This window comes from Mirounga leonina, unplaced genomic scaffold, assembly GCF_011800145.1.
Source record: "Mirounga leonina isolate KUSES-001 unplaced genomic scaffold, KU_Mleo_1.0 Mir_129, whole genome shotgun sequence".
Classification (NCBI taxonomy): domain Eukaryota; kingdom Metazoa; phylum Chordata; class Mammalia; order Carnivora; family Phocidae; genus Mirounga; species Mirounga leonina.
This window is the reverse complement of record NW_023270323.1, coordinates 70,343,426-70,366,910: the sequence shown is the minus strand read 5'-3', so window position 1 is coordinate 70,366,910 and position 23,485 is coordinate 70,343,426. Positions and strand designations below refer to the sequence as shown.

Below are 23,485 nucleotides of genomic sequence, written 5' to 3'. Positions count from 1 at the left end.
AGGCAGGGGGAGGGAGAAGCAGGCTCCCCACTGAGCAGGGAGCCCGATGCAGGACTCGATCCCAAGATCCTGGGATCATGACCTGAGTCGAAGGTAGATGCCTAACTGACTGAGCCACCCAGGCACCCCTAGCAATGAAAATTGTTAGTATGGCCAGTGTGTGATGTTTCTTAGACTTTCTATTACATCCTTTGTTCAGCTGAGCCTTGGTTACTAGATTTTAGACATAGATTATAGATTTTTGATAGTTATTTTATTTACTATAATTTATTTGTTATAGTTAAAACTATTATAAAGTCCAACCTTAGAAGTTGAACCAGTTATTCACAATATTGTTTGTAATGGATCTTGATGAGGTTTATTTTCTTAAATGAAATAGATAAAATACTTTTGAAGGGCTTTCTTTTTGTTGTTCACACAGACTATTGACATTTGTTTTACATTGGTCCTTATTTCTGATAGCAAAGGTATTGGAAAAGTTAAATTAATATTCACAAAGTTAACTCTGAACAAGGACATCTTTCAGAACATCTTATTTAAATTGAATTTGAATCTGTATAATAATTCCTTATTCCTATACAAATAGGATCTTCCTCCCTGTTTTTGGTGTTAGAAACTTCAGATTCTGACTTCCAGCACCCAGCTAACTACAGTACAAACATATAACCCCCTTCCTTCTCATCCCAACCCCAGTTCTCCACAGGCCATCACATTTCACATTGTCTTTGTTTATATCACTTGTATCATTATGTGTTGTATTTTTCAAGATGATATATTAATGACATTTTAATGTTGAATATTACTTGTACATGTTAAGGCACATGCTATAGATTCTGTGCATAGTCTCCTCATCCAAAAAAAAAAAACCTTTCATTCCATCTTGAAAGAAAAACAATTTCCCTGCATTCTTATTTTCTCTTTTTCCTTCTCTAATAAACTTCTAAAGAATCATCTTCTTTTGATGTCTTTATAATAAACTCTACAGTACGTAGCATGGCTCCCATCCAACTTTATTAAAATTGCTTACCTTCAAAGATCATGCATGTCCTTGAATATAGTTGTCATTTTTTAAAATGATTATCTTAACATCTCACACTGTTACTTCATGGCTCCTATTTTTGTTTGTTTTTACTTTTATCACATTTTTCTTTGGCACTGTGTTACAATAATATTTTGACTTCCCTTATACTTATCTTACCCCACTCCTTTCTTGAGCTCCTTGAATGTTCCATTACTACCTTTTAAGTTTCTCAAGGAACTACCTCATCATTTCTCTCTGGAGTTGTCTAGTGATACTACAAAGAACCTTCAAGTGTCATTTCTGTAAAGTTGACTTTCTTCTAAAAAATGTGGCTTATTTCCTTTCTCCACACCATTTGCAACCCCCTATCTTATATTTAATTCTGAATATCCTCTCAGTCTATGCAGCTTCACATACCTACCCTTCTTTTTTTTTTCTTTCAAGGTTTTATTTAAATTCCAGTTTCTTACCATACAGTGTAAGATTGGTTTCAGGTGTAGAATTTAGTGATTCAACACTTACATACAACACCGAGTGCTCATCACAGTAAGTGCACTCCTTAATCCCCATCACCTATTTCACCCTGCCCACCTCCCCTCCATCGACTTTCAGTTTGTTCTCTGTAGTTAAGAGTCTGTTTCCTGGTTTGCCTCTCTTTCCCTGCCACTGCCCCCACCCTGGGTTCATCTGTTTTGTTTATTAAATTCCACATATGAGTGAAATCATATGGTATTTGTCTTTGACTTATTTTGCTTAGCATAATACTCTCTAGCTCCATCCACATTGTTGCAAATGGCAAGATTTCTTTTTGATGGCTGAGTAATATTCCATTGTACATATATACACCACATTTTTATCCATTCATCAGTCGACGGACGTTTGAGCTCTTTCCATGATTTGGCTATTATTGATAATTCTATAAACATCGGGGTGCATGTATCCCTTTGAATCAGTGTTTTTTATCCTTTGGGCAAATACCTGGTAGTACAATTGCTGGATAATAGGGTAGCTCTATTTTTAACTTTTTGAGGAACCTCCATACTGTTTTCCAGAGTCGCTGCACCAGCTTGCATTCCCACCAACAGTGTAAGAGGGTTCCCCTTTCTCTGCATCCTTGCCGAAACCTGTTGTTTCTTGAGTTGTTGATTAGCCATTCTGACTGGTGTGAGTGATAATCTCATGGTAGTTTTGATTTGCATTTCCCTGATGATGAGTGATGATGAATAACTTCTCATGTGTCTGTTAGCCAACTGTATGTCTTCTTTGGTAAAATGTCTGTTCAGGTCTTCTGCCAGTTTTTTAACAGATATGTCAGTGTCTGGGGCGCCTGGGTGGCTCATTCATTAAGCGTCTGCCTTCGGCTCAGGTCATGATCCCAGGGTCCTGGGATCGAGCCCCGCATCGGGCTCTCTGCTCAGCGGGAAGCCTGCTTCTCCCTCTCCCACTTCCCCTGCTTGTGTTCCCTCTCTGACTGTGTCTCTGTCAAATAAATAAAATCTTAAAAAAACAAAAAAGAATGTCAGTGACATTTGCAAATGTCTTCTCCCATTCCAAAGGTTAGCTTTTAATTTTGTTGATTGTTTCCTTCCATATCTACCCTTTCTTATACCAGTTTTTGTCTTTATTGTCCTTATATTTAATTAATGATTCTCATTATTCATGTTCTAATGCTTTCTTTTAGTTTCTCCTTTCCATTTTTCTGTTTTGTTTCCCAGATATCTACTCTTTACTGCTGTAGTTATCTCCTCTGTTCATCCTTCCTGATCTGGTCATTTCTAATCACTTTAACCACATTTGCTATATGTCTTCCCAAAGCACCAGTAAAATTATCTTGCTTGAGCCCACATATCCATCTTTTTGTTTATTTTAATCACATACTAAATAAAACATCTCCTTTAGCACTGGCATTCAAGGCTAAGTATTCTGACCAGCCTCAAAGCTATTTTATTACTTGCAATCTCCTTATTTCCAACATGTAGTAGTTAATTTTGACTCCTCCCTATTTCTTAAATAGATTCATATTTTCCTCTTTTATGTTTCTCCTTCCACTTGGAAAATTTACTCAAAACCATGTTCTTTTTTTTTTTTTTAATTTTTTTAAATTTTATTATGTTATGTTAGTCACCATACAATACATCATTGGTTTTTGATGTGGTGATCCACTATCCATTGTTTTCCTATAACACCCCGTGCTCCATGCAGCACGTGCCCTCCTTAATGGGAGACAATATTTGCAAATGACACTACAGATAAAGGGCTGGTATCCAAGATCTATAAAGAACTCCTCAAACTCAACACCCAAAAAACAAATAATCAAGTCAAAAAGTGGGCAGAAGATATCAAAACCATGTTCTAACGTTTCTAATGCACTGAGTAAATATCACTAGCTTTCCCTTTTTACCGCAATTGCCATTCAGTTTCACTTGAGGATTTAAGAAATTACCCATTTATTAGGCAGACTACTCCCTTCCTCCAACAAACTTCCTCTGAAGTACTTTGAAGCTTTCTTATGGATATGTGCAATAGTTACATGTATAGATCTTATCTTTTCTAAATGTACATCCCTGAGAACAGGGGACTATATTTTATTAAGTCATTTTATTTTTTAGAATCCCATGGAGTCTAGCATCAGGATTGCTGCAGAGAATTATACAGGACGTGCCCTGTACAAAGGGTGTACCCCCTGAATGGTGGGCTTAGATGGGGACCAAAGCCCTAGAGGGGATGCCTTTTTCTGTTTTGCACATGTGCAGAAGCCCTATCTCCCCTCTTATATAATTGTCACATATGTAATCAATTAATTCAAAACCTTATATGCAAGTCTTACTTGTTGCCTTTGTCCTTACTTACTGTGGTCTGCAAGTGGCTTTTTATTATGTGCTCTTATCTATTTAGTCTGTGCCATTTCCCTTTTGCCATCAGTTTCTCAAAGGTTTCTCCTGTAACACATCCAGTTTAAACTGTCCCCATACATCAGATTCTTGCTGCTTTCCATAAAAAATTGAAGTGATCTAGTGTTTGCAGTATAATTGTTGTCATATGACTATGTTTATTTCTGAGTCATTCTTCAGACTGCTTCTCTTTTGAATCCAGGTAATTAAAACCTTAAACTGTCTGAATTTCCCTTATTTTTTTTATGCCTGTGTCACCTTATTTTAAGCCTTTGAATTTGTCATTGCTATTTTAGTGCCTGACTTTAGCATTTCCCTGTATCTGAGACTCAGGTTATATTTGTTCTTATATTTTAGGTCGTTCTTCCCTCTTTCCAATAGATGATGGTCTGCTCGATGATGGTCATAATGATCAAGTTGGTGTTTTAAATTCACCCACATGTTACTCAGCTCATCAAAATGGAGAACGAATAGAACGCTTCTCTCGAAAAGTTTTTGTTGGTGGTCTTCCTCCAGATATTGATGAAGGTAGAGTGATAATTTGAGCTTAAAACAAACAAAAACTTAAAATACAATGTGATTGGGGGTATGGAATTTTTTACCTCAAGATTTTCAGTCAGAATGGATATCCATCTCTGTTTTAAATGTTCTGTCACCTGTTGAAATATGAAACAGGAGATAATTGAACAGTTTAAAGATTTTTTCTTTATATGTTAAAATGCATACTGTTATTTCTAATAAAACTTAAAATCTTTTGTATTACCATAATACAAGACACAAACTAAAATACCTGCAGTGCATGATAGTCAAAAGTTTAATTTCCTTAAGAATAAATAGGCTGTTAGAAACAGGTAAGAAATAGGTAGTAAAACCCAAAAGGGTAATGGAAACAGAACATAGTAAAAATAATCATGTATAATAATAACAAAAGAAAATAATTCAAAGTAAAGATTAAAAATACTGAAGCTGTCTAATGTTTGTGTAGTTGTGGGAAATCTGCCACTCTTATTCACAACTAAGAGGATGTTGATACACTTTGAGAAATGTTTCAATTACGATTCAAATATCCACAACCTATTCTAAGTGTTAATTAGTATAATAAGGTTTTCATGTGATGAAATAACCTAGAGTATATCATTGTATTTGACTTGTATTTGTCTCAGTGAAGCTACCTGGTGTGTGTCAGACCTTAGTATATTTTATGAGTGTGATAATTCTACATGTCTTGTTCTAGCAGACCTTTTCTTTCCCTATGAGATTTTACTTATCAAACAGTAATCGTCTCTTTGTTTAACTTGAGATAACATTGGCATGTTTTTCAAGCCAGTAATATTTGTAGTTTGGTATACTATCAATCCATTAGTATCTACACAATGTTATATAAAATTTTAAAACTCACACTGAATTGATTGCTCTGGCCAATGTGCTGCTTAAAAATAAATTTATTTTGACTACAATACCTATTTATTTCATATATTCTTTTAGTAAGGGTATTAGATGTGTTTTGAGTTTTCATATTCTAGTTTAGCTTAGGGTACTTAGTACTTTTAAATATTAAATCTTTAACTTATAAAATATGGGTTTGGGGGGTTTTTTTTGTTTGTTTGTTTTGTTTTGTTTTGTTTTCCAAAATGAACCATTAAAACTAATTCCTAATGTGTATTATTGTACTTTTTTAAGACGAAATAACTGCTAGCTTCAGAAGATTTGGGCCCTTGGTAGTAGATTGGCCTCATAAAGCCGAAAGCAAGTCCTATTTTCCACCAAAAGGTAAGAGTTTTTATTGTTAATATTTTCTAAGGAATCAGTTTTATGAGAGCAAATAAGACAATATCAATTACTTTGTGTTTTCTTTTCTTTTAGAATTGTGTATCATCCTATCTTTATATAAAAACTAATAATTTGTGAAGGCTGATAACATGTGTCAAGTGAGGAAGAATGGGCCTAAGGACTATCATAGTTTCACTTTAAGCCACTCAGGAACCATTAGACCCTTGTCGTGCTTTCTCTATAATGATTTGACAATAATTTCAAAGACTCAAATCAACAAATGTTTTGAGGGTTTTTTTCTCTGTTTGAAGCATCCTTCTAAGTAACTTGGGTACAGACACAGAAAAAGTGTCCCTCTATGCAGTGAAATTAAGATCTATTTGAAGTGAGAGAAAAATATAAACACATGAATAGTATAAATATTGCAAGATTTACTTAAGTGTTCCAAACAATAGCAGATAGCAAAAGAGTAATATTTACTCTGTGGGTGAATTTAGCTAGAGGAGAAAGTGACTGCTCCGAACCCCCATTATATAAAGAGATCAGATGTGAAGAGAATACCTAATTGTGCTAGTAACTTATTGCTAGGATGCTACTGTGGCTTGTCACCATAGCACAAGATCACAAATCACACTCTCATTCGTGTGAGCAAAAGCAAGGCCACCATCAGTGGGGAGCGGAAGTAAGTACCCCTTGCCCACAATGAGCAGGGGAGGTGAGTGGAGAGAATTAAACATGAATCCAGTCAGGTTGCTAATGGCAGATTCTCTGAAATGAATAAAAAGAAAGGGAGAGGTTGAAAAACTAAGACTTTTCTTTGAACATCATTGAAATAAAATTTTAGAGAAACAAAAACCCTGTTATTCTCATGGCTAAGTGAATTTTCAAGCCTGGAAAAAAGACTCCAATAGATATGTTAAATGGCCTGATTTGGGCTCTGGGAAAGGAAACATGTTAGAATAGTTATTGGCATACAAAAACTAGAGGTTTCTGGTACTGAATTATATGGGATATCTCACTTTTCGTCACTGAGAATTCTAGAACCTCCATTACCAGTTCACGTAGATTTTTAGAGAAATGGAATAACACAGTGGTTTTTGTTTTATACCTTTAGATCTTATATTTATGGAATCAAGAACATCTTTTGAGCAGGAATTCTGAATCCCAGGTCTCTATGAGAATCTGGTTAAAGCTATAGACCTTTTTCCATGTACCCCAAATTTTCACCCAAATTTGGAATTTACTGGACTTGGAGGTCCTGATACTTAGTTTAGAGAGAAAATTAGCTCCATATAGATGTGGATGTTCATTTGTTCATCTGAGTTTTAATCTGTTACTGAGTTTTAATTTATTGCTGAGTTTTAAGCTGAATTTTAATATGTTGTCCATTGTTTCACTCTCGGCCTTTTATAGTTTTTTGAGTGTTCAATAAAAATGCCAATTAGTTTCTAATATTCCAGCCTAAGTTACCAGTGCCCTGGCCTACTTCAGGAATGTGACTAGTCTGTCCATACCTCTGGCTCTCTTCAGTTTTTCTCCCATAGCACAGCCAGAATAATCTCTCTGAAAACTCATCTGATAGTGCTGTCCCTTGACCATCTACTTAAAACCCTTCAGTGGTTTCTTTTAGTTAGAAAAAAGGCAAAAATCTGTTTGCCCTGCCCAGCCTCCCCATCTCTCTGGTTTCTTCTCCCACTATTGGTTCTTATTCCGGTTCCAAAAACCAGCCTTGTTCTCTCCTGCCTTAGGGCTCTTGTGTATGGTATTCTCTCTCACCCTGAAGGCCCTTCTCATGTGTCTTCATCTACATACCCCCGTTTATCTGTTTAAACATTGGTTGCTCACAGGATACTTTAAGGACCCGCCTAACGTTCACAAATTCCTGTTGTAGGGTCTCCTAGCACTGCTCTGCTCTTTCATAGCACTTGTCACAGCTACAGTGTTACATTTTTACAACTCTATAAATCTGTGATGATTTTGCTAATACTCAATTCTTCCCATATTCTGTAAGACTCTGCCTTTACTCGGGTGCCTGGGTGGCTCAGTTGGTTGAGCGACTGCCTTCAGCTCAGGTCATGATCCTGGAGTCCTGGGATCGAGTCCGGCATCGGGCTCCCTGCTCAGCGGGAGGGTCCCTCTCCCCCCTCTTGTGCTCTCTCTCTCTCTCACTCTCTCTCTCAAATAAATAAATAAAATCTTTAAAAAAAAAAAAAAAGTGGCATGCTCAGGGGCGCCTGAGTGGCTCAGTCATTAAGCATCTGCCTTCGGCTCAGGTCATGATCCCAGGGTCCTGGGATCGAGTCCCACATCGGGCTCCCTGCTCGGCAGGGAGTCTGCTTCTCCCTCTGACCCTGCTCCCTCTCATGCTCTCTGTCTCTCATTCTCTCTCTCTCAAATAAATAAAATCTTAAAAAAAAAGACTCTGCCTTTACTCATCTTTGTATTCTTGGTAATGCACAGAATAATAATTGGCTAACAAATGATATAAACAGCTATAAATACTACAGGATGGAGAAGTTCCTTTGACCTGAAGTAGGTGGGGAAGGCTTCACTGAGAAGTTCTGAATCAAATCTGAAGGTATTGTGTAATCTATATAGACATAAAGGAGTTGAACAGAGTTCCAGGCAGGAATTGAAATACAGTTTTAGAAAGGAATGAAAATTGGTTTGTGTGGAGACAGGTATACATTTTTTGCCTGAGCCTCTTGTTCATATAACAGGATGATGGACTCTAAGCCTAGAAAGATGTGTTGGCACAAATTTAATCAAACAGAATAGTTGCTGTCTTTGTTGCTCTTGTTGCCATTGTTGTTGTCATTGTGGTTTTTGTGGTGATGGTTAGTTTATTTTCTCAGACTGAAAACAAAACAAAAAGACCTCAAAAAAGTAGCACTGGCAAGTCATAGTTTTTGGTACAATTATAGTTAATTGTCATTGTCAAAGACCAGTGTTTCCAAACCTTGTTCTTTTAAGCAGTTTTGTCATTGTTGTAATTCATTTTCCATGGTTTGGAAACACTGGTACAGAAATATCCAGTGAGCCCTTGGATATGGAGCCACACATGTACTTATGTTTCCTTTACAGTGAATAAGGTTCACCCAATGTGAGTATTAATTTGCTGTATAGTATGTTTTTGGTAAGAGTATTTTAATATTTAATGGTTTTCCTTAGCTAGATCATAATTTACCTGCCATGTTGCTTAATTAGTTTTGTGATACAAACATTTCTTCCCTAATAATCACACAAATCATTAAGCAATATTAAGAATATTGAATGTAGGGGTGCCTGGGTGGCTCAGTCAGTGAAGCATCTGCCTTTGGCTCAGGTCATGATCTCTGGGTCCTGGGATCTGAGCCCCGTCAGCGGGGAGCCTGCTTCTTCCTCTGCCCCTCCTACCGCTCATGCTTTCTCTCTCTCTCTCTCTCTCTCTCTCTTTCTGTCAAATAAATAAAATCTTTAAAAAATATATTGAATGTAGGGCGCCTGGGTGGCTCAGTTGGTTAAGCGACTGCCTTCGGCTCAGGTCATGATCCTGGAGTCCCAGGATCGAGTCCGGCATCGGGCTCCCTGCTCAGCAGGGAGTCTGCTTCTCCCTCTGACCCTCCCCCCTCTTGTGCTCTCTCTCTTTCATTCTCTCTCTCAAATAAATAAATAAAATCTTTAAAAAAAAAAACAAAAAACAAAAACAAAAAAATAAAAAATAAATAAAAAATATATTGAATGTAAAGTATTACTTTAAAAACTAAGCAAAATTAAAATATTAATATCAAAAATTAATATCACAAATCTTAACATTAAAAATACTGAATTTAAAATACTGTTTTAGTAAATTGGTCTTATATCCTCTCAATTATTACAAAACAGTTATAACTCTCAAATCCTTAACTTGGATCAAAATTAAAGCCTTCACTTAAAACCAGTCTTCATTTTTTATTCAAGCATATTTAAATTATTTCTAGCAGTTGGAAATGTCTACAGTGTGTTTTCTTAATCTTGCATAATCACACCTTTGGAAGTTTCTATTGCAAAGGTTGGTTTGATGGCTTATTTATGCCATTAGGTATTATAAATTTAAAATGAAGCACTTTTGTGTCACATCAGACCTTTGTGGCAATTACAGCCATTGTTGGCAATAAAGCTATGTGTTTTGATTTCTGCATAAAACATGACCTCACATTTACCATTGTCTAATGGAATAAATAGATGTGCATGGCCTGCTTGATGACTTCTTCGTACTAGAACCAGATTACAATCCTCTAGGTTTGTTTGCATAGAAATCTTGTCAAGGAAAGGGGTGTATTTTGGTCAGTTAGTTATCAGCTTCTAAGGAACAATTACGTAATGGTGAACTTGCAGTGTAAATTTTGATACCTTCTTTTTATAATGAAGTCTCTTCTGCTTAACGATTTACAATCTGTTATCACAAAGAAAGGAGGAAGGGCATATTTCCCAAAGGTACAGGCATCTAAGCAAGAGCTTGGGTCCAAAGTCCAAACATAGTCTCCAGACGATTTGAAAGGAGTGTTCCACAGCTCATCCCAGTTGAGAGTTTGAGTTTAAGGTTCTGACCCATGCTGGAGTACCCATTTTCACTCCAGCCTCCTTAAGGTAGTTTTCTTAGTACAATTTTGAAGTTGTCATGCTGACTGTGGTTATTTCCCCCTCCTTATGGAAATTGTTGGGCCTTTCCAAGTGTGCTCTAGTCCAAAGTGTGCACCAGAACGTGTCTTAGCCTGAGGGCATTTCTAGGAATCTTCTGCTCCTAATATGCTCAAGGGGTTAATCCTGCCAAGTTCTTGAATAAGACAGTATGTTGGGAGACCTTGGGGGCTCTCCTGGGTTTGAAATTACTCCATCAACTGCTTGCTCATCTGACTGACTTGGGGCAAATCATTTTAACTGCTGGATACCTCGGGTTTTTCTTCTATAAAATGGGAATAATGTCTTACAGACTTGTTGTGGAAAGCAAATGAAATAATTTATGTAAAGCTGTTAGCAAGGAATTGTATAGTAAGCACTCTATATAGGGTAGCTAATTAATGAGTATCTGTTTTTGTGTGTATTCCGTAGGATATTATGTTCTCCTATAGAAAGTCTAATGGTTCCGGTTCTATCTGATAATTTTTTTTTCTTTTCCTAAAGCATGTATTTTCTAAACAGTACTGAAATTTGGGTGAAATCACTTACTTTGCCATATTGCCTCATTTTTAATGGTTATTACAGGCTATGCATTCCTTCTCTTTCAAGAAGAGAGCTCAGTTCAGGCACTAATTGATGCTTGTATTGAAGAAGATGGAAAACTGTACCTGTGTGTTTCCAGCCCCACCATCAAGGACAAACCAGTAAGTAAATACTACATGAACTTTAGGCTACAAATGCGAGTTTTCCAAAAACTGATTTGAAGTAATTATTAATGATAAAAAAGTTAAAATACCATGTTAAGAGTTCAGTTTTTAAAAATTTGGATAACTTATAGTATCTAGATTAAAAAAATAATTTGTTTTCAAATCCAACTGAATTTTGAAAAATAAAAGGACCACTGTTAATTGGCACAAAGCAGCCTAAGTTGTCAAGGGAGTAAGACCCATTATAGCGATGTGATTTTCTTCATAGGTTCAGATCCGTCCTTGGAACTTAAGTGATAGTGATTTTGTGATGGATGGTTCTCAACCTTTGGATCCTCGAAAAACAATTTTTGTTGGAGGTGTTCCTAGGCCATTAAGGGCTGGTAAGTAGAATGTTAACAAATGTTGCTTCTTTTTAAAAAAAAATTAAATATTAATTCAGTAAATTTTGGGGAGCTATTATGTACATGGCACTATTGGGCAGGCAAGGGGCAGATTCCTTATGCTCCAAGAGTTGTTCACTACAGAATTCTGAGAAGTATTCTTAAAACTATCAAGTAAGTGGAGAAGTGGACACTCATCTATCAATATTAATAGTTAACTCCAAGCAGACTCTGTAAGAAGAATCCAAGTACTTCTGACTTCTTAAGTGTAATTCTCTAAAATATAAGAATTTGGGGTCTGTTTATTTTATGTGGGTTGATTCTGATATTTGAAGAAGTATGGGATTTTTTTTTAATAGTGCTTTGATAAGTAAGAAACTTCTGTTCATGAGTAAGCAGAAACCAGAGATTTACCAGAAATGTCATCTAGGAACATAATTACAGACCTAAATGTCCACTGTACAAGCATGTTTTATGATTCCATGTGCCCTGTGAAGTGTGTTAGTGCCTTCCACCACTGAGAACATCCTCTTCCAGTCAGTATAGGAGATATATGTTAAAAGAACCATTCACACATGTAAATACTTATAGAACATAACTGCTACAAAGAAAGACTGTAGAAAATAGAGCATCAAGGGAATGTGGTATAGTCTGATATTTAGAGATACTTGTATTTGAGCTGACACACAGTAGAAGAAATAGAGTTGAGGTGGCAGGTGGGTTGTGAGGAGTGTGTTTCAGACAAAGGGAAGAGCATATTCAAAGATCTTTAGTGGAGGGAAGTGTGGAGGGCATTGGAGGAACTGAAAGAAATCCAGAGTAGCTGACTAGGGGTATAAGAAGAGGGGAGAGATTAAAAAAAGGCATTGAAAAAGTGAATAGGAGTTAGATCATACAAGTCTGATAAGCTAATTCGGTATTTATCCTCAGAGCAAGGGGAAACTAATGAACTTTTACATAAGTGTAGCCAATGACATGTTTTGGGGGCAGTTGGGTTGAGAGTAGATATGGGTAGACCATTTTAGGAGCCCATTCTTGGAAGACAGGAGAAAGATAATGTGAGTTTGGATTGAAGGTAGCAGTGGTGAGGAGCGAAGTGAACGCATGTCACAGACGATTTATGGGGTAAACTCAAAGGCTGAATCTCAGCTTTCAGTCTTAAGCCACTATGTAGATAATGGTACCTTCTACTGAGATAAAGAACACTGGAGAAGGAAGATTGTGGTCTTGGTTTTGAAAGCAAGTTTATGGTACCATTTCGAGCTCCTAAGTAGAAATTTTAGTTAAGCCATTTATATCTGATAACTAAGAATTACTGTTGCTACTGTTTTGAAAATAAATTTTGACTGGCCTTGCTATTGTTTTTGTTTTGTTTTTTTTTTAAAGATTTTATTTATTTGACAGAGAGAGAGCGAGAGCAGGAACACAAGCAGGGGGAGTAGGAGAGGGAGAAGCAGGCTTTCCGCCGAGCAGGGAGCCCGATGTGGGACTCAATCCCGGGACCCCGGGATCATGACCTGAGCCGAAGGCAGATGCTTAACGACTGAGCCATCCAGGCACCCTGGCCTTGCTATTGTTTTGACAGTAAATCAGAAGCAAAACGTTAAGGCTATTGCCATGATCAGATAAAAAATAGAGTTTGGAAGAGGATGTTAGTTGATGGAGGTGAAGAAATTAGATTTTAGAGAGGTCTGGAAAATCAGGTTCATAGGATTACATGTATAGTGGGGCAAAACAGAAAATAGAAAGGATGAAGCCAAGGGTCTTGGCAACTTCATCTTCTCTATTGCTTACCAGCTGAGTCAGCAGAAACTCATTGGAGCAGATTTAATGGGATAGTGGAAGATCAGGAGTGCCATTTCAAACTAAGTGATGAAGGTCTGTTAAATATCAATATGAGTTGTCCAGGACAACAACTCCAGTTGACCGTCTCCTGATGGTTGCATAGATGAGTTTGGAGTCCAGAGAAGAGGCCCAGGCTGGAGATAGGAATTTAGGAGTTGAAAACAGATAGATGGTATTTAAAGCCATGACATGGGATGAAGTCACCATAGTCACAAGTATAGAGGAAAAAACCATGGACTGAAAGAGTATTCTGACATCGAAAAGTTAAGGAGTTGAAGAGGAACCAGCAAGGAAGGCTAAGAAGGAATTGTGAGGTGGGATGAAAATTAGTAGAAAAATGTGTCCTGAAAGCCAGATGGAGAAAGTAGAGATTAACTGTGTTCAGTGCTGCTTCCAGGTAGATTGACCATTGTACTTGACAGTGGCATGAGCAATTAAAAATGGAGTCACAGGGTGAAAGTTTTGAACAAGGAATGGGAAGAGAGAGGGATGAGGTAGTAGAAGAAAAAAAAATTAACAATTTGGCTGTAAAGGGAGAACATAGAAATTAAGCAGTCACTGAGAGGGAGAAAAATAGAATTAGGAGTTTTGTTTTGTGTTTTTTTAAAGATTGGGAATGATCTTTAGAGGGAAAAACATGATACAAAAAGGAGAGAGGAGAATTGCCAAGTAATTCTGTATTGAGAGCAGATTGGGTCCAGTATGCAGGTGAAAGGATTGGATGTAGAAAACAGGATTGGATGTATAAAACTATCACCCTATTGACTTTTCCTTTTTAAAAAAATAGTTAAAAACTGTTGATTTACTGTGTTCTCTCACATTTGATGTGAATTTCTTTTCCTCTTCAAGTGGAACTTGCTATGATCATGGACCGGCTGTATGGTGGAGTTTGTTATGCAGGAATTGATACAGATCCTGAGCTAAAATACCCAAAAGGTGCTGGTCGAGTTGCTTTCTCCAATCAGCAGAGCTATATTGCTGCCATCAGTGCTCGGTTTGTTCAGCTTCAGCATGGGGATATTGATAAGCGCGTAAGTTGCATATTGGGAAAGCATTTAACATCCTATAATAAAGTGCTGACCCAAAGCTTACTACCCCACCGAATTAATACTATAATTCAAACACTTTATTTTTTTATATATCTTTAACTCTTAGAGTATTATATCGAAATATCACTGAAATATAACATTATTGAACATACAGATTTTATTTATTTGTCGGGGGGGGGCAGGCAGAGGGAGAGGTAGGTTCCCCACTGAGCAAAGAGCCCGATGCGGGACTCGATCCCAGGACCTTGGGATCATGACCTGAGCCAAAGGCAGACGCTTAACTGACTGAGCCACCCAGGTGTCCCCATGCTTTGAACTTTAGATACAATATACAAAATATAAATGTCATTGTAAAAGCATGTCAAGTTGTGGGGTTTTTTGTTTTTTGGGTTTTTTTTTTTTACTCCACCAATAAGGGCTTAATACCTTTCTAACCATAGAGGCAGAGCTTGTTTTAAGAGCTTGTACCCTGGGTGCAGTTAAGCGTCTGCCTTCGGCTCAGGTCATGATCCCGGGGTCCTAGGATCGAGTCCTGCATCAGGCTCCCTGCTCGGCGGGGAGCCAGCTTCTCCCTCTCCCTCTGCCCCTCCCCCTGCTCGTGCTCTCTCTCAAATAAATAAAATCTTTAAAAAAAAAAAAAAAAAAAGGAAGGAAAGAAAGAAAAAGAAAAGAGCTTGTGCCCTGGAGCCAGCACGCCCAGGACGCCCTCTCCGTCATGTGCTCCGTAACCCACAGGACGTTAACCCTCGGTTTGCTTCTTTTTCCCCACTTATCAAATGGAAAGCAATAGTAGTATCTCTGTCACAGCTACTTTGAGGATTAAATGAATTCTCATATGTAGAAACATTTAGAGTTTGGCACTGAGTGTTATTTACGTGTTTTTATCTTTTATCATTAAATTTAAAATAATGTTCTGTGTATATTTTCATAAGTCTAACACACAAGATTATTATCCTAAACTTTAAAACATTTACTCTTTAGTAGTAGTACCTCATTGTTTAGGTAATCACAATAAAAACTTTTTAGGAAGTCCTATCAATGTTAACTAAAAGCCACCCCATTGAATAATTCCTAGTACTGATTACCATCTAAAATAGGGAAAAGGAGTGACCCCAACTCAGTTGTTCATTTGCAAATCTATTTCATACTAAAATCTGTTCATAGTTCCTATGTACAGCTAAGCAGTATTCTAAAATAATCATGTTTGCGTTACAGTACGGATGAGATATGCTAAGAATAAGAGGTAACTTAACTTTTTTTACATCCAAATTAGTAGATATAACTTGAGTCTGTATTTTCCCAGTGTAACAGTTTCTTGAAGTTTCTTCTTTGAGCCTGTCTGTATATATTAAAAGACTATTTTGGAGGCAGGGGAGCTGGTTAAGGAATATGGTTTGACTAGACCATGGACTCTAAAAGTAGTCATCAGTTTAATTACCAAGCCATCCCATTTAGGGGGAAAAAAGTACAGCATAGGTTCAGTTCATACAAGCAGAGTGATTTTTTTGCATGTTACTTAAAATGTTGCAAAACACACACACACACACACACACATATCTAAGTGGAAGGTCTCTGCTTTAATTCCACTGTGCAGGAAAATTTGTTGAACTGGAATTCCTCTAGTCCAGTGGTTTTCACGCTCAACTACAGAAAAAAGTCATCTGGGAATTGAGAAAAGTCTTGACATCTGGGTTCCCCCATCCCCTGACCTCCAGAGATTTTGTTATAATTGGTCAGGGGCAGCAGGAATTTATAAAGCTCCCAGGTGATTCTAATGTGCAGCCATGCTTTAGACCATGTATCTAGTCTAACCCTAACTTTTGCAAAGAAGTGATCCAGTCAACTGAGGAGGTTACCTACATTGTATATAACTATAGTTATTTAACATGCAGGAGCAAGGGTAAAAAATTGTTGCAGTGTCTTACCTACCTCTCCTTCTTTGTTTCCAAAATGATAGTGAAGGACCAATTATTTGGGGCAGAGTATTGATTCCTAAAGAGCAACTCAGATGCAGAGCAAGTGAATTAAGAAACGCATGCATGTTTTCTTAAAAAGGCATTGAAATGCCTCCTAAGAGAAAAGTTTATTTTTTAAGATATGTGCTGCTTAAGACATATTTTGAACTTTATCTGAAATAACAAGAGATGTCAGTCTGGTTCAGTTGGTAGAGCATGTGACTCTTGATCTTGGGGTTATGAGTTTGAACCACACATTGGGTATAGAGATTACTTAAAAATAAAATCTTTAAAAAAAAAAAAAAAAGAAAAGAAAAAGAATTTGAGCCTTAAGTATTTTGTAAGTCACTAGTATTGCTCACACACACACACACACACACACACACATAAAAAACATTAATCTTTATACCTTTCATGTCTCTAGTATGAATGTAGTTATTAAACCATAATATCAGATTAATTTTAAATTTATAACTGATAACCCAAAGATTTGGGGAGCATTAAAATTGTTCATTCAGCTTACTCTTTTGGCTCATGAACACTTTGAGATTTAATCCCTATCTTCCCAAAAGCTGGGACACACTGTCACCACAAAAGTGTAATTCATTGTAATTTGGTATGTTATTCCATGAGTAATATTACTCACTGTGCCTTCTGGTACTTACTGAAGGGAGCTGTGCTACAGTTCAAGTTGGATAATTAAATATGAATTATTTCATTAGTTATGAATCCAGGCGACAAAGTATACAGGTAGGTTCTCTGAAGTAAAATAAGGAAGGGCATCATAATAGAAAATAAGAATAGGTACAGAATTGATGAAACTCCAACTCCTTTTCACAAATACAAGAGTTAATTTTTAGAGATTATTAAAAAGAATAATCTAAAATCGTAAGTCTGAAATCCAGTTTTCTATCTTTAAAGTCTGTGATTTTGAAGGTAATTAGATTAGCTTCATAAAATGATACCTAGAAGTTTGAAATACAAATAATTGAAGTCATTGCATTTTGAAATTTTATTCAACAGTTTTACATTAAGTAGCTCCTGAGCACTAAGAATTTTATGAGGTATTATGGAAATGAAGTAAACCACACAGACACTCTGTCTTTAATTACAGTAAAGCCAAGATATATAATCATGAGAAAGAAACCCAGAAGCATATGTAAATGTACCACATTTATTCAGATACAGTTTCTACTTTGTGCTAAATATTCTGCTAGATCCTGGGTACTAAGTATCGAGCAGACACTTTCCCTGTGCTCATTTTGTTAATCATCTAGTAAAATGAAATCCAGTAATTCTCATGCCACTTTGGGATATTCTTTGGTAATTTCTTTAATAACAATACTATATATAGTTATATATACATAGTTATATAATATTATAATGAAGATAATCAGAAATAGCAGCCTGGCAATCAAGATAGGATCCATAATGGAAAAAGTTGAAAAATAAACATAGAGCATAAAAATTTTAGACTGAGTGTCAAAGATCTTTTAAAAAACCAAAGGCCAGGGCGCCTGGGTGGCTCAGTCATTAAGCATCTGCCTTTGGCTCAGGTCATGATCTCAGGGTCCTGGGATTGAGCCCCACATCGGGCTCCCTGGTCAGCAGAAATCCTGCTTCTCCCTCTCCTACTCCCCCTGCTTGTGTTCCCTCTGTCAAATAAATAAAATCTTTAAGAAAAAAACCTCCAGCAGGAAAATATGCAAAAGATACAGACTGTTCAGAAAAGCAAAATGTTGAATGTACGTAAAATGTTTATCCAGCCCTAATCAATGAAATGCAAATATAAACAACTTAATTCCATTACCTTTCTATCAAATGTTTGTTTTATAACCCTTTTCATCAACTTTTGGGTTTTTCCCTGTTCATTGTTGCTGTTGTGACAAAAAATGCTTCAGAAAATACCCTTATACGCTCATTTTCTGCACACATGCAAGTATTAATACATTCAGAATAGAAACTCTTGGTTTGTTATTTTTTACCTTGGGCAAACACTACTTTATCTCTAACCAACCCTTTAAACACTCAGATTTCCCTCCTCTCCTCAGGAAAGGCTGAGGTCTTAGGCTGCCTGGCACCGTTCAGTCAGACAAAGGTAGTAGCCCTACATTTGTAGTAATTCTTAGGCAGCACTGGCTTACAGAGTCTCTGCCGTGTGCCAAGCACTGCCTTCAGTGCTTTTACCTGCATCATCTAATCCTCGCAGCTCCGTGAATTAGGTTCTAGGATTCTTCTGACTTGACAGGGAAACTGAGGTTGAAAAGACTTGACACTCAGCTGCCTGGGCTCTGAGGTCTTCTGAGTCAGGCCTTCTCTGTGGGCCTTTGACTTTATATCTCATAAATTCACAGAAGTCTAGACATGCCCTTAATAAGAGTATCCAGTTCTGGTGTGTGTGTACCAAGTAGTTACAAGCAGGGTACATACAGAAGTGTTGCCATAATCATTGGTGGTTTGGGGTTGGGGTGTCTCTCAGGTGCTACTGGAATGAAGGGGAAAAGGTGTAAAAACCACTTGTCTTCCATGCCCTTCTCTTTTTCACTCACAATCACCCTGCCCCCAAAATATTAACACACAGGTGTTTCAAAGATGTTACTTCACCGAAGGTGAGGGTAGAATGTTTTACGAATCAGTTAGATGTATAGATTTTTAAAGTATTTTCTGCCTTTGAAAAATACAGTAAATACCACTCAGTTTATAGTCCTCTGAAGAAAAAGTATCAAAATAAAATTAAACGCTCCTTTAACCACATGGTCACTTACGAACATGAAACATCTTAGACAAAGATGATTAGTGCCGGAACAGAGTGACTTCGTTGTTGCTTTTTGTTTTTGCTTTGGTTTTTTGTTTTTTAACCTACTACATGGTAAAGCTATTTCCATGGGAAACTGCCTACTTTCTCAATGTTTAATGCTGGTCCTTTTCTCGAGAACGCCCTGAACATTTTAAATTCACTAAAATGATTTCTGAAGCAGAATTAATGGGAGATGTTTTTTGTCTCTGTCTCCAGGTGGAGGTAAAGCCATATGTGCTAGATGACCAGATGTGTGATGAATGCCAGGGCGCACGCTGTGGTGGAAAATTTGCTCCCTTTTTCTGTGCCAATGTCACTTGCCTGCAGTATTACTGTGAGTTTTGTTGGGCAAATATCCACTCCCGTGCAGGACGTGAGTTCCATAAGCCATTGGTAAAGGAAGGTGCTGATCGCCCACGTCAGATCCACTTCCGCTGGAACTAAGAATAGCACACCGGCCTCTGTGTATGTAACAAGGAAAGAAAGGGTGCATGTGGCTTACTGTGTCTGAAGACGTGACATGCGGAAGAAATAAGTGCATTCTTCTGCTTTCACCCCAGCTACCAATACATGCATCTTTATCAGCAGCCAAAACACTACAAGCCTCTTGTTTTTCACCAAAACCCTACATCTCAGGCTTACTAATTTTTGTGATATTTTCATGTTAAAATAAAATGTTTTTTTGTATTTTCTCCAAGTTATTTTTATATGTAAAGTTAAAATTAGATATGAGAATGTTTTGCGTAGGGGCAAACAGTCTGCTGCTATATAGTGGGTGAAGCGTGCACTTATTTCTAAACGTGGGTTTTTAACTTCAAGATCTGCCCCAGTAATTTACCAAAGGTAGCAAAATATAGTGAAGATGGAATATGTCTGCTACAAATGCTTATTTTTATTGTTGCTATTTTCAGTGTATACATAAACTAAAAATTAGGGTTGATTTTTTTGCTCTCCATTTTGACTTGCAAGAAATAATACCTCAAGATAATCTGATTTATTAGCTATTTTTAAACATTTTTAATCACAAGCTGTATTAGCTTTGCTGCTATATAGGTGTTATGTGTAAATGCCACCTATTAATACGGGATTGAAAACGTTAGAGACACACTGCATTGCAGATAAAATGCAGGCAGCACAATATGGCCTAAACTGCCATAGTTTTAGAATGTGAAAAAAATGCATGTTTACTTACCTGTATACACCTTATGCATGCACTAGAATTATTAACAAGAGGTGAGGTATTGCAGATGTTCAAAAAAGCTCTCTTGAATCTAGGTAGCATGAACAAATTATAAAATTTGTTTAAAAAAAGCAAACTTGCATGCATTATTGTGACTTCAAGTTAAAAATTTGTCCTACATGTGTACAATATGCAAATTAGTTTTAGATTAGAGAGTGCAGCCATTTTGTGATCTGGTCGGTAGTGGAATTCGATTTTATGCAGACTGGATGTAATATTTGTAATCCCTGTGCAATTTTGTGATGTGCGGTTCTAATTCATGTGCAGTGATATAGTATAGATAAAAGATTGAATAAAAGAAAAATACTAGAATTTTAAAGAAGGTTGATTTTAGCCCCTTTGATAGTTCACGGTTAAGACATCCTTTATAAACCAAAGATGGCCAGCACACTGCTAACCAGTCACCAAATGTAAGACCCACAGGAAGCCCATATCTAAACAAATGAACTTTATAGAAGAATGCAAAACTTAGTAAACCTAAGTAAAGTCAAAATGGAGATGGGGAAATATACAGATGGCTAGTTGCATAAAATTCAATTTTACCTTAAAGACAATGGTGAAATCTGGCTTAAACTTGCTTATGTGTTTGACCTATGTATATTGGGGTCTTCTGTCTAAACTGGGGTCACTGTTGCATGGAACATTGTTCTTAACGGTTAAGAATTGCTTTTTTTTTAGATTTTGATGAAGGAATTTTGGTAATGACTTTGCTTGCAGTTTTTTTGAGAAAGTGGCATGGAAACATGCAATAGTTAATGAGTTTCTCTTGGTACTGAACACTATTAGAATATCATTCGTGATATTTTTTCTCTTTAGAGCATTTTTAATGCAACTAGCCCCTATATTTTAATGTAAAAGTTACTCTGCAATCTAAGCAAAGCACCCAACAATGGTAGATGTTTTTTAAAAATGCAGAACTAAGGTTCTTGACTCTAAAGAGAGAAAAGTACAAGGGTGTTGCCTTATTGCACCCCCTTGGGACAATCCTTCACGTGAGCAAAGTGTTGATCTTAATATAGGTTGTGTCTGGTGTGCTTTTTTGTACTGTAAAAATATGTGGTTCATGTCTAACTCTGCTGTTTTATTGTGGTTGTGGTTCAAGTTTTTAATGTTTAAAGTTGATGCTGTTTTCAGAAGAGCTTTTTACTAATTTATTTGTCGATGTTCCCTATTTGTTACTTAACCATGATCCTCCAGATTTTTGGAGTATTCTTTTCTAACCTTAACCCTGCCAACCTTGATCCATTTGACATTTGTTATGCACTATTTTTATATCTCTGTGAGAGATTTTTCCAACAGTCAGCTATTTTATGGCACACTTTTTTTGACTGATGACATCTCCTTTGCTATACCTCAATTTTTGGAATTTAGAAAAGAAATCAGTAGTTTTGCAATGTTAATTATTTAGATATTTAATTTCGCAGATTTTTTAACTTTATTTTCATAATTTCTGCTTAATGTTTAAAATTGAAGAGCCTTTTCATGTATTAAATAATGAACACTAAAATAAATTATATGATGAAAATAATTGGAGATGTTGAAAATCACTTTCCCTTCTTAAACAGAAATAAATATTGGGAATGGAGGGAAATGAAACAGAACCCCCTTTTCACCCACGGGTAAAAATGGCAGAAATGTATGGTTTGTTTTACCTTCGTTTCTGTTGTAGTTAAAGCTTGTCAGTCTAATCTTTTGTCCTTCCCCACCTCACCCCTACCTCGTTTTTTTTTTTTTTTGCCTTTTATGTACTACATTCTTATTTTCTAACTGTTAAACACTGTATTGGAGTTTTTTTTTTTTAATTTACAGATCATATTTATTTTACTATTTTTGTAGAAAATTATTAATTTTGATTGTATTTTTGTATTTTCAAAGCTTCACTTATGTTCCCTAAATGTTCATATTGCTGCCCAAAAGTATGACTGTGGAGGGAAAAAAAAAAAAACTTTAAAAATCCACACTTTTTGTTAAGAAGGAAACATTTAGCATTTATATATTTGTGTATGGAAAACACTTGATATTTATCCCTGTTGCATCTGGCTGCACAGAGCCTCTCCTCAAAGATGCTACAAAACTTGAATATAACACATTTTGGAAGGCTGACTAACCTCGATTCTGTGTTGTGATGTGCAATACTGTTTCTAATGTTTGTATAAAAAAAAAATAACAGTGTAAACCTTTTTAATGCAAATTTATTTTTTTCATTGCATATTTTGCAGATTTTATCCACAGTGTCATTTTTTACTGTCAGAAAAGATACCCCTTTTGTCATTGCAACTATTTTTTAAATCCAGAAATCTTTGTACTGATGTAAATGATTGTAGTTATTTTGGATAGTGTTTTGCTAACAAAAGGAGAGACTTTTTTCATGCATATTTCTATTTTGTTTTTTTGGGTTTTATTTTATTTTAATAGTAGTAAAATACTTGGAATAATTTTTCATATTCTTGTCATTAATATTATTTTGTATTTTTATGTGGAAATATATAATTTTATGACACTAATTGCTAAAGTTTATTTTATGTTGAATTATTTTTGGAGCTGAAATCTTTGTAATATTAAAGCAACTAGTTTCTAATTCCCAGTTTCTGTATAGAATCGCACAAGTGGTTTATGGAGTGTTTGGATTGTAATTATAAATGGTTCTTTGATATGCAAATTAATATTTTCAGTTGATTTTATTTTATATTCCTAATGGGGTGTTAAAGCCGTTTTTTATTTTTTTCTAAATAAAAAGAGAACCCATGCTTTTATGGACACTAGGTAAACGCCTTCAGCTTAAATTTTTTCGTTAAAATATTTTAGTTTATTTTATTGTTATCTTCCAGATGTCTAAATCTCCAGTCTGTCTGTTGTACTGGTAATTTAACTCTGTAATGGAATAGTTTGCTGCCAACTATTTATATTAAGTAATTTTTAAATATTTGTAATATTGTTGACTGACTAATAAACTATTAAGTTATTGGCATAGTTGTGGAATCTTATTCTTCAGATCTACAAAGATTTTCATCAACGCCAGTAAACTTTTATTTAGGGAGCTTTGTGACATGAATATATGCAGCCCAGGGCCCTCTGTAGCTCAGTGTCAGGACTGGGAGGGAAACTTGGAGACAGTAGCCCAGTATTTCTCAGTATTTTGACCCCAGGCACTCCTGGCATCAGGAGTTCTCCTGATGTTCTGTTCTCCTC

At 36.2% G+C, this 23,485-nt stretch overlaps 1 protein-coding gene across 7 annotated transcripts in view; it reads left to right on the top strand.

The window, feature by feature from the left end:
* The window catches only part of CPEB2 (cytoplasmic polyadenylation element binding protein 2), a 70,885-nt gene extending 47,619 nt beyond the window's left edge, over positions 1-23,266 (top strand). For all 7 annotated transcript variants that reach the window (XM_035005290.1, XM_035005287.1, XM_035005285.1 and 4 more), the window contains 6 exons: positions 4,270-4,440; positions 5,593-5,682; positions 10,906-11,024; positions 11,296-11,410; positions 14,105-14,286; positions 19,273-23,266. In XM_035005290.1, the coding sequence (XP_034861181.1) occupies positions 4,270-4,440; positions 5,593-5,682; positions 10,906-11,024; positions 11,296-11,410; positions 14,105-14,286; positions 19,273-19,500 (905 nt within the window). In that variant the 3' untranslated portion in view covers positions 19,501-23,266. The remainder of the gene's footprint in view (positions 1-4,269; positions 4,441-5,592; positions 5,683-10,905; positions 11,025-11,295; positions 11,411-14,104; positions 14,287-19,272) is intronic.
* Positions 23,267-23,485: the final 219 nt, after the last annotated feature.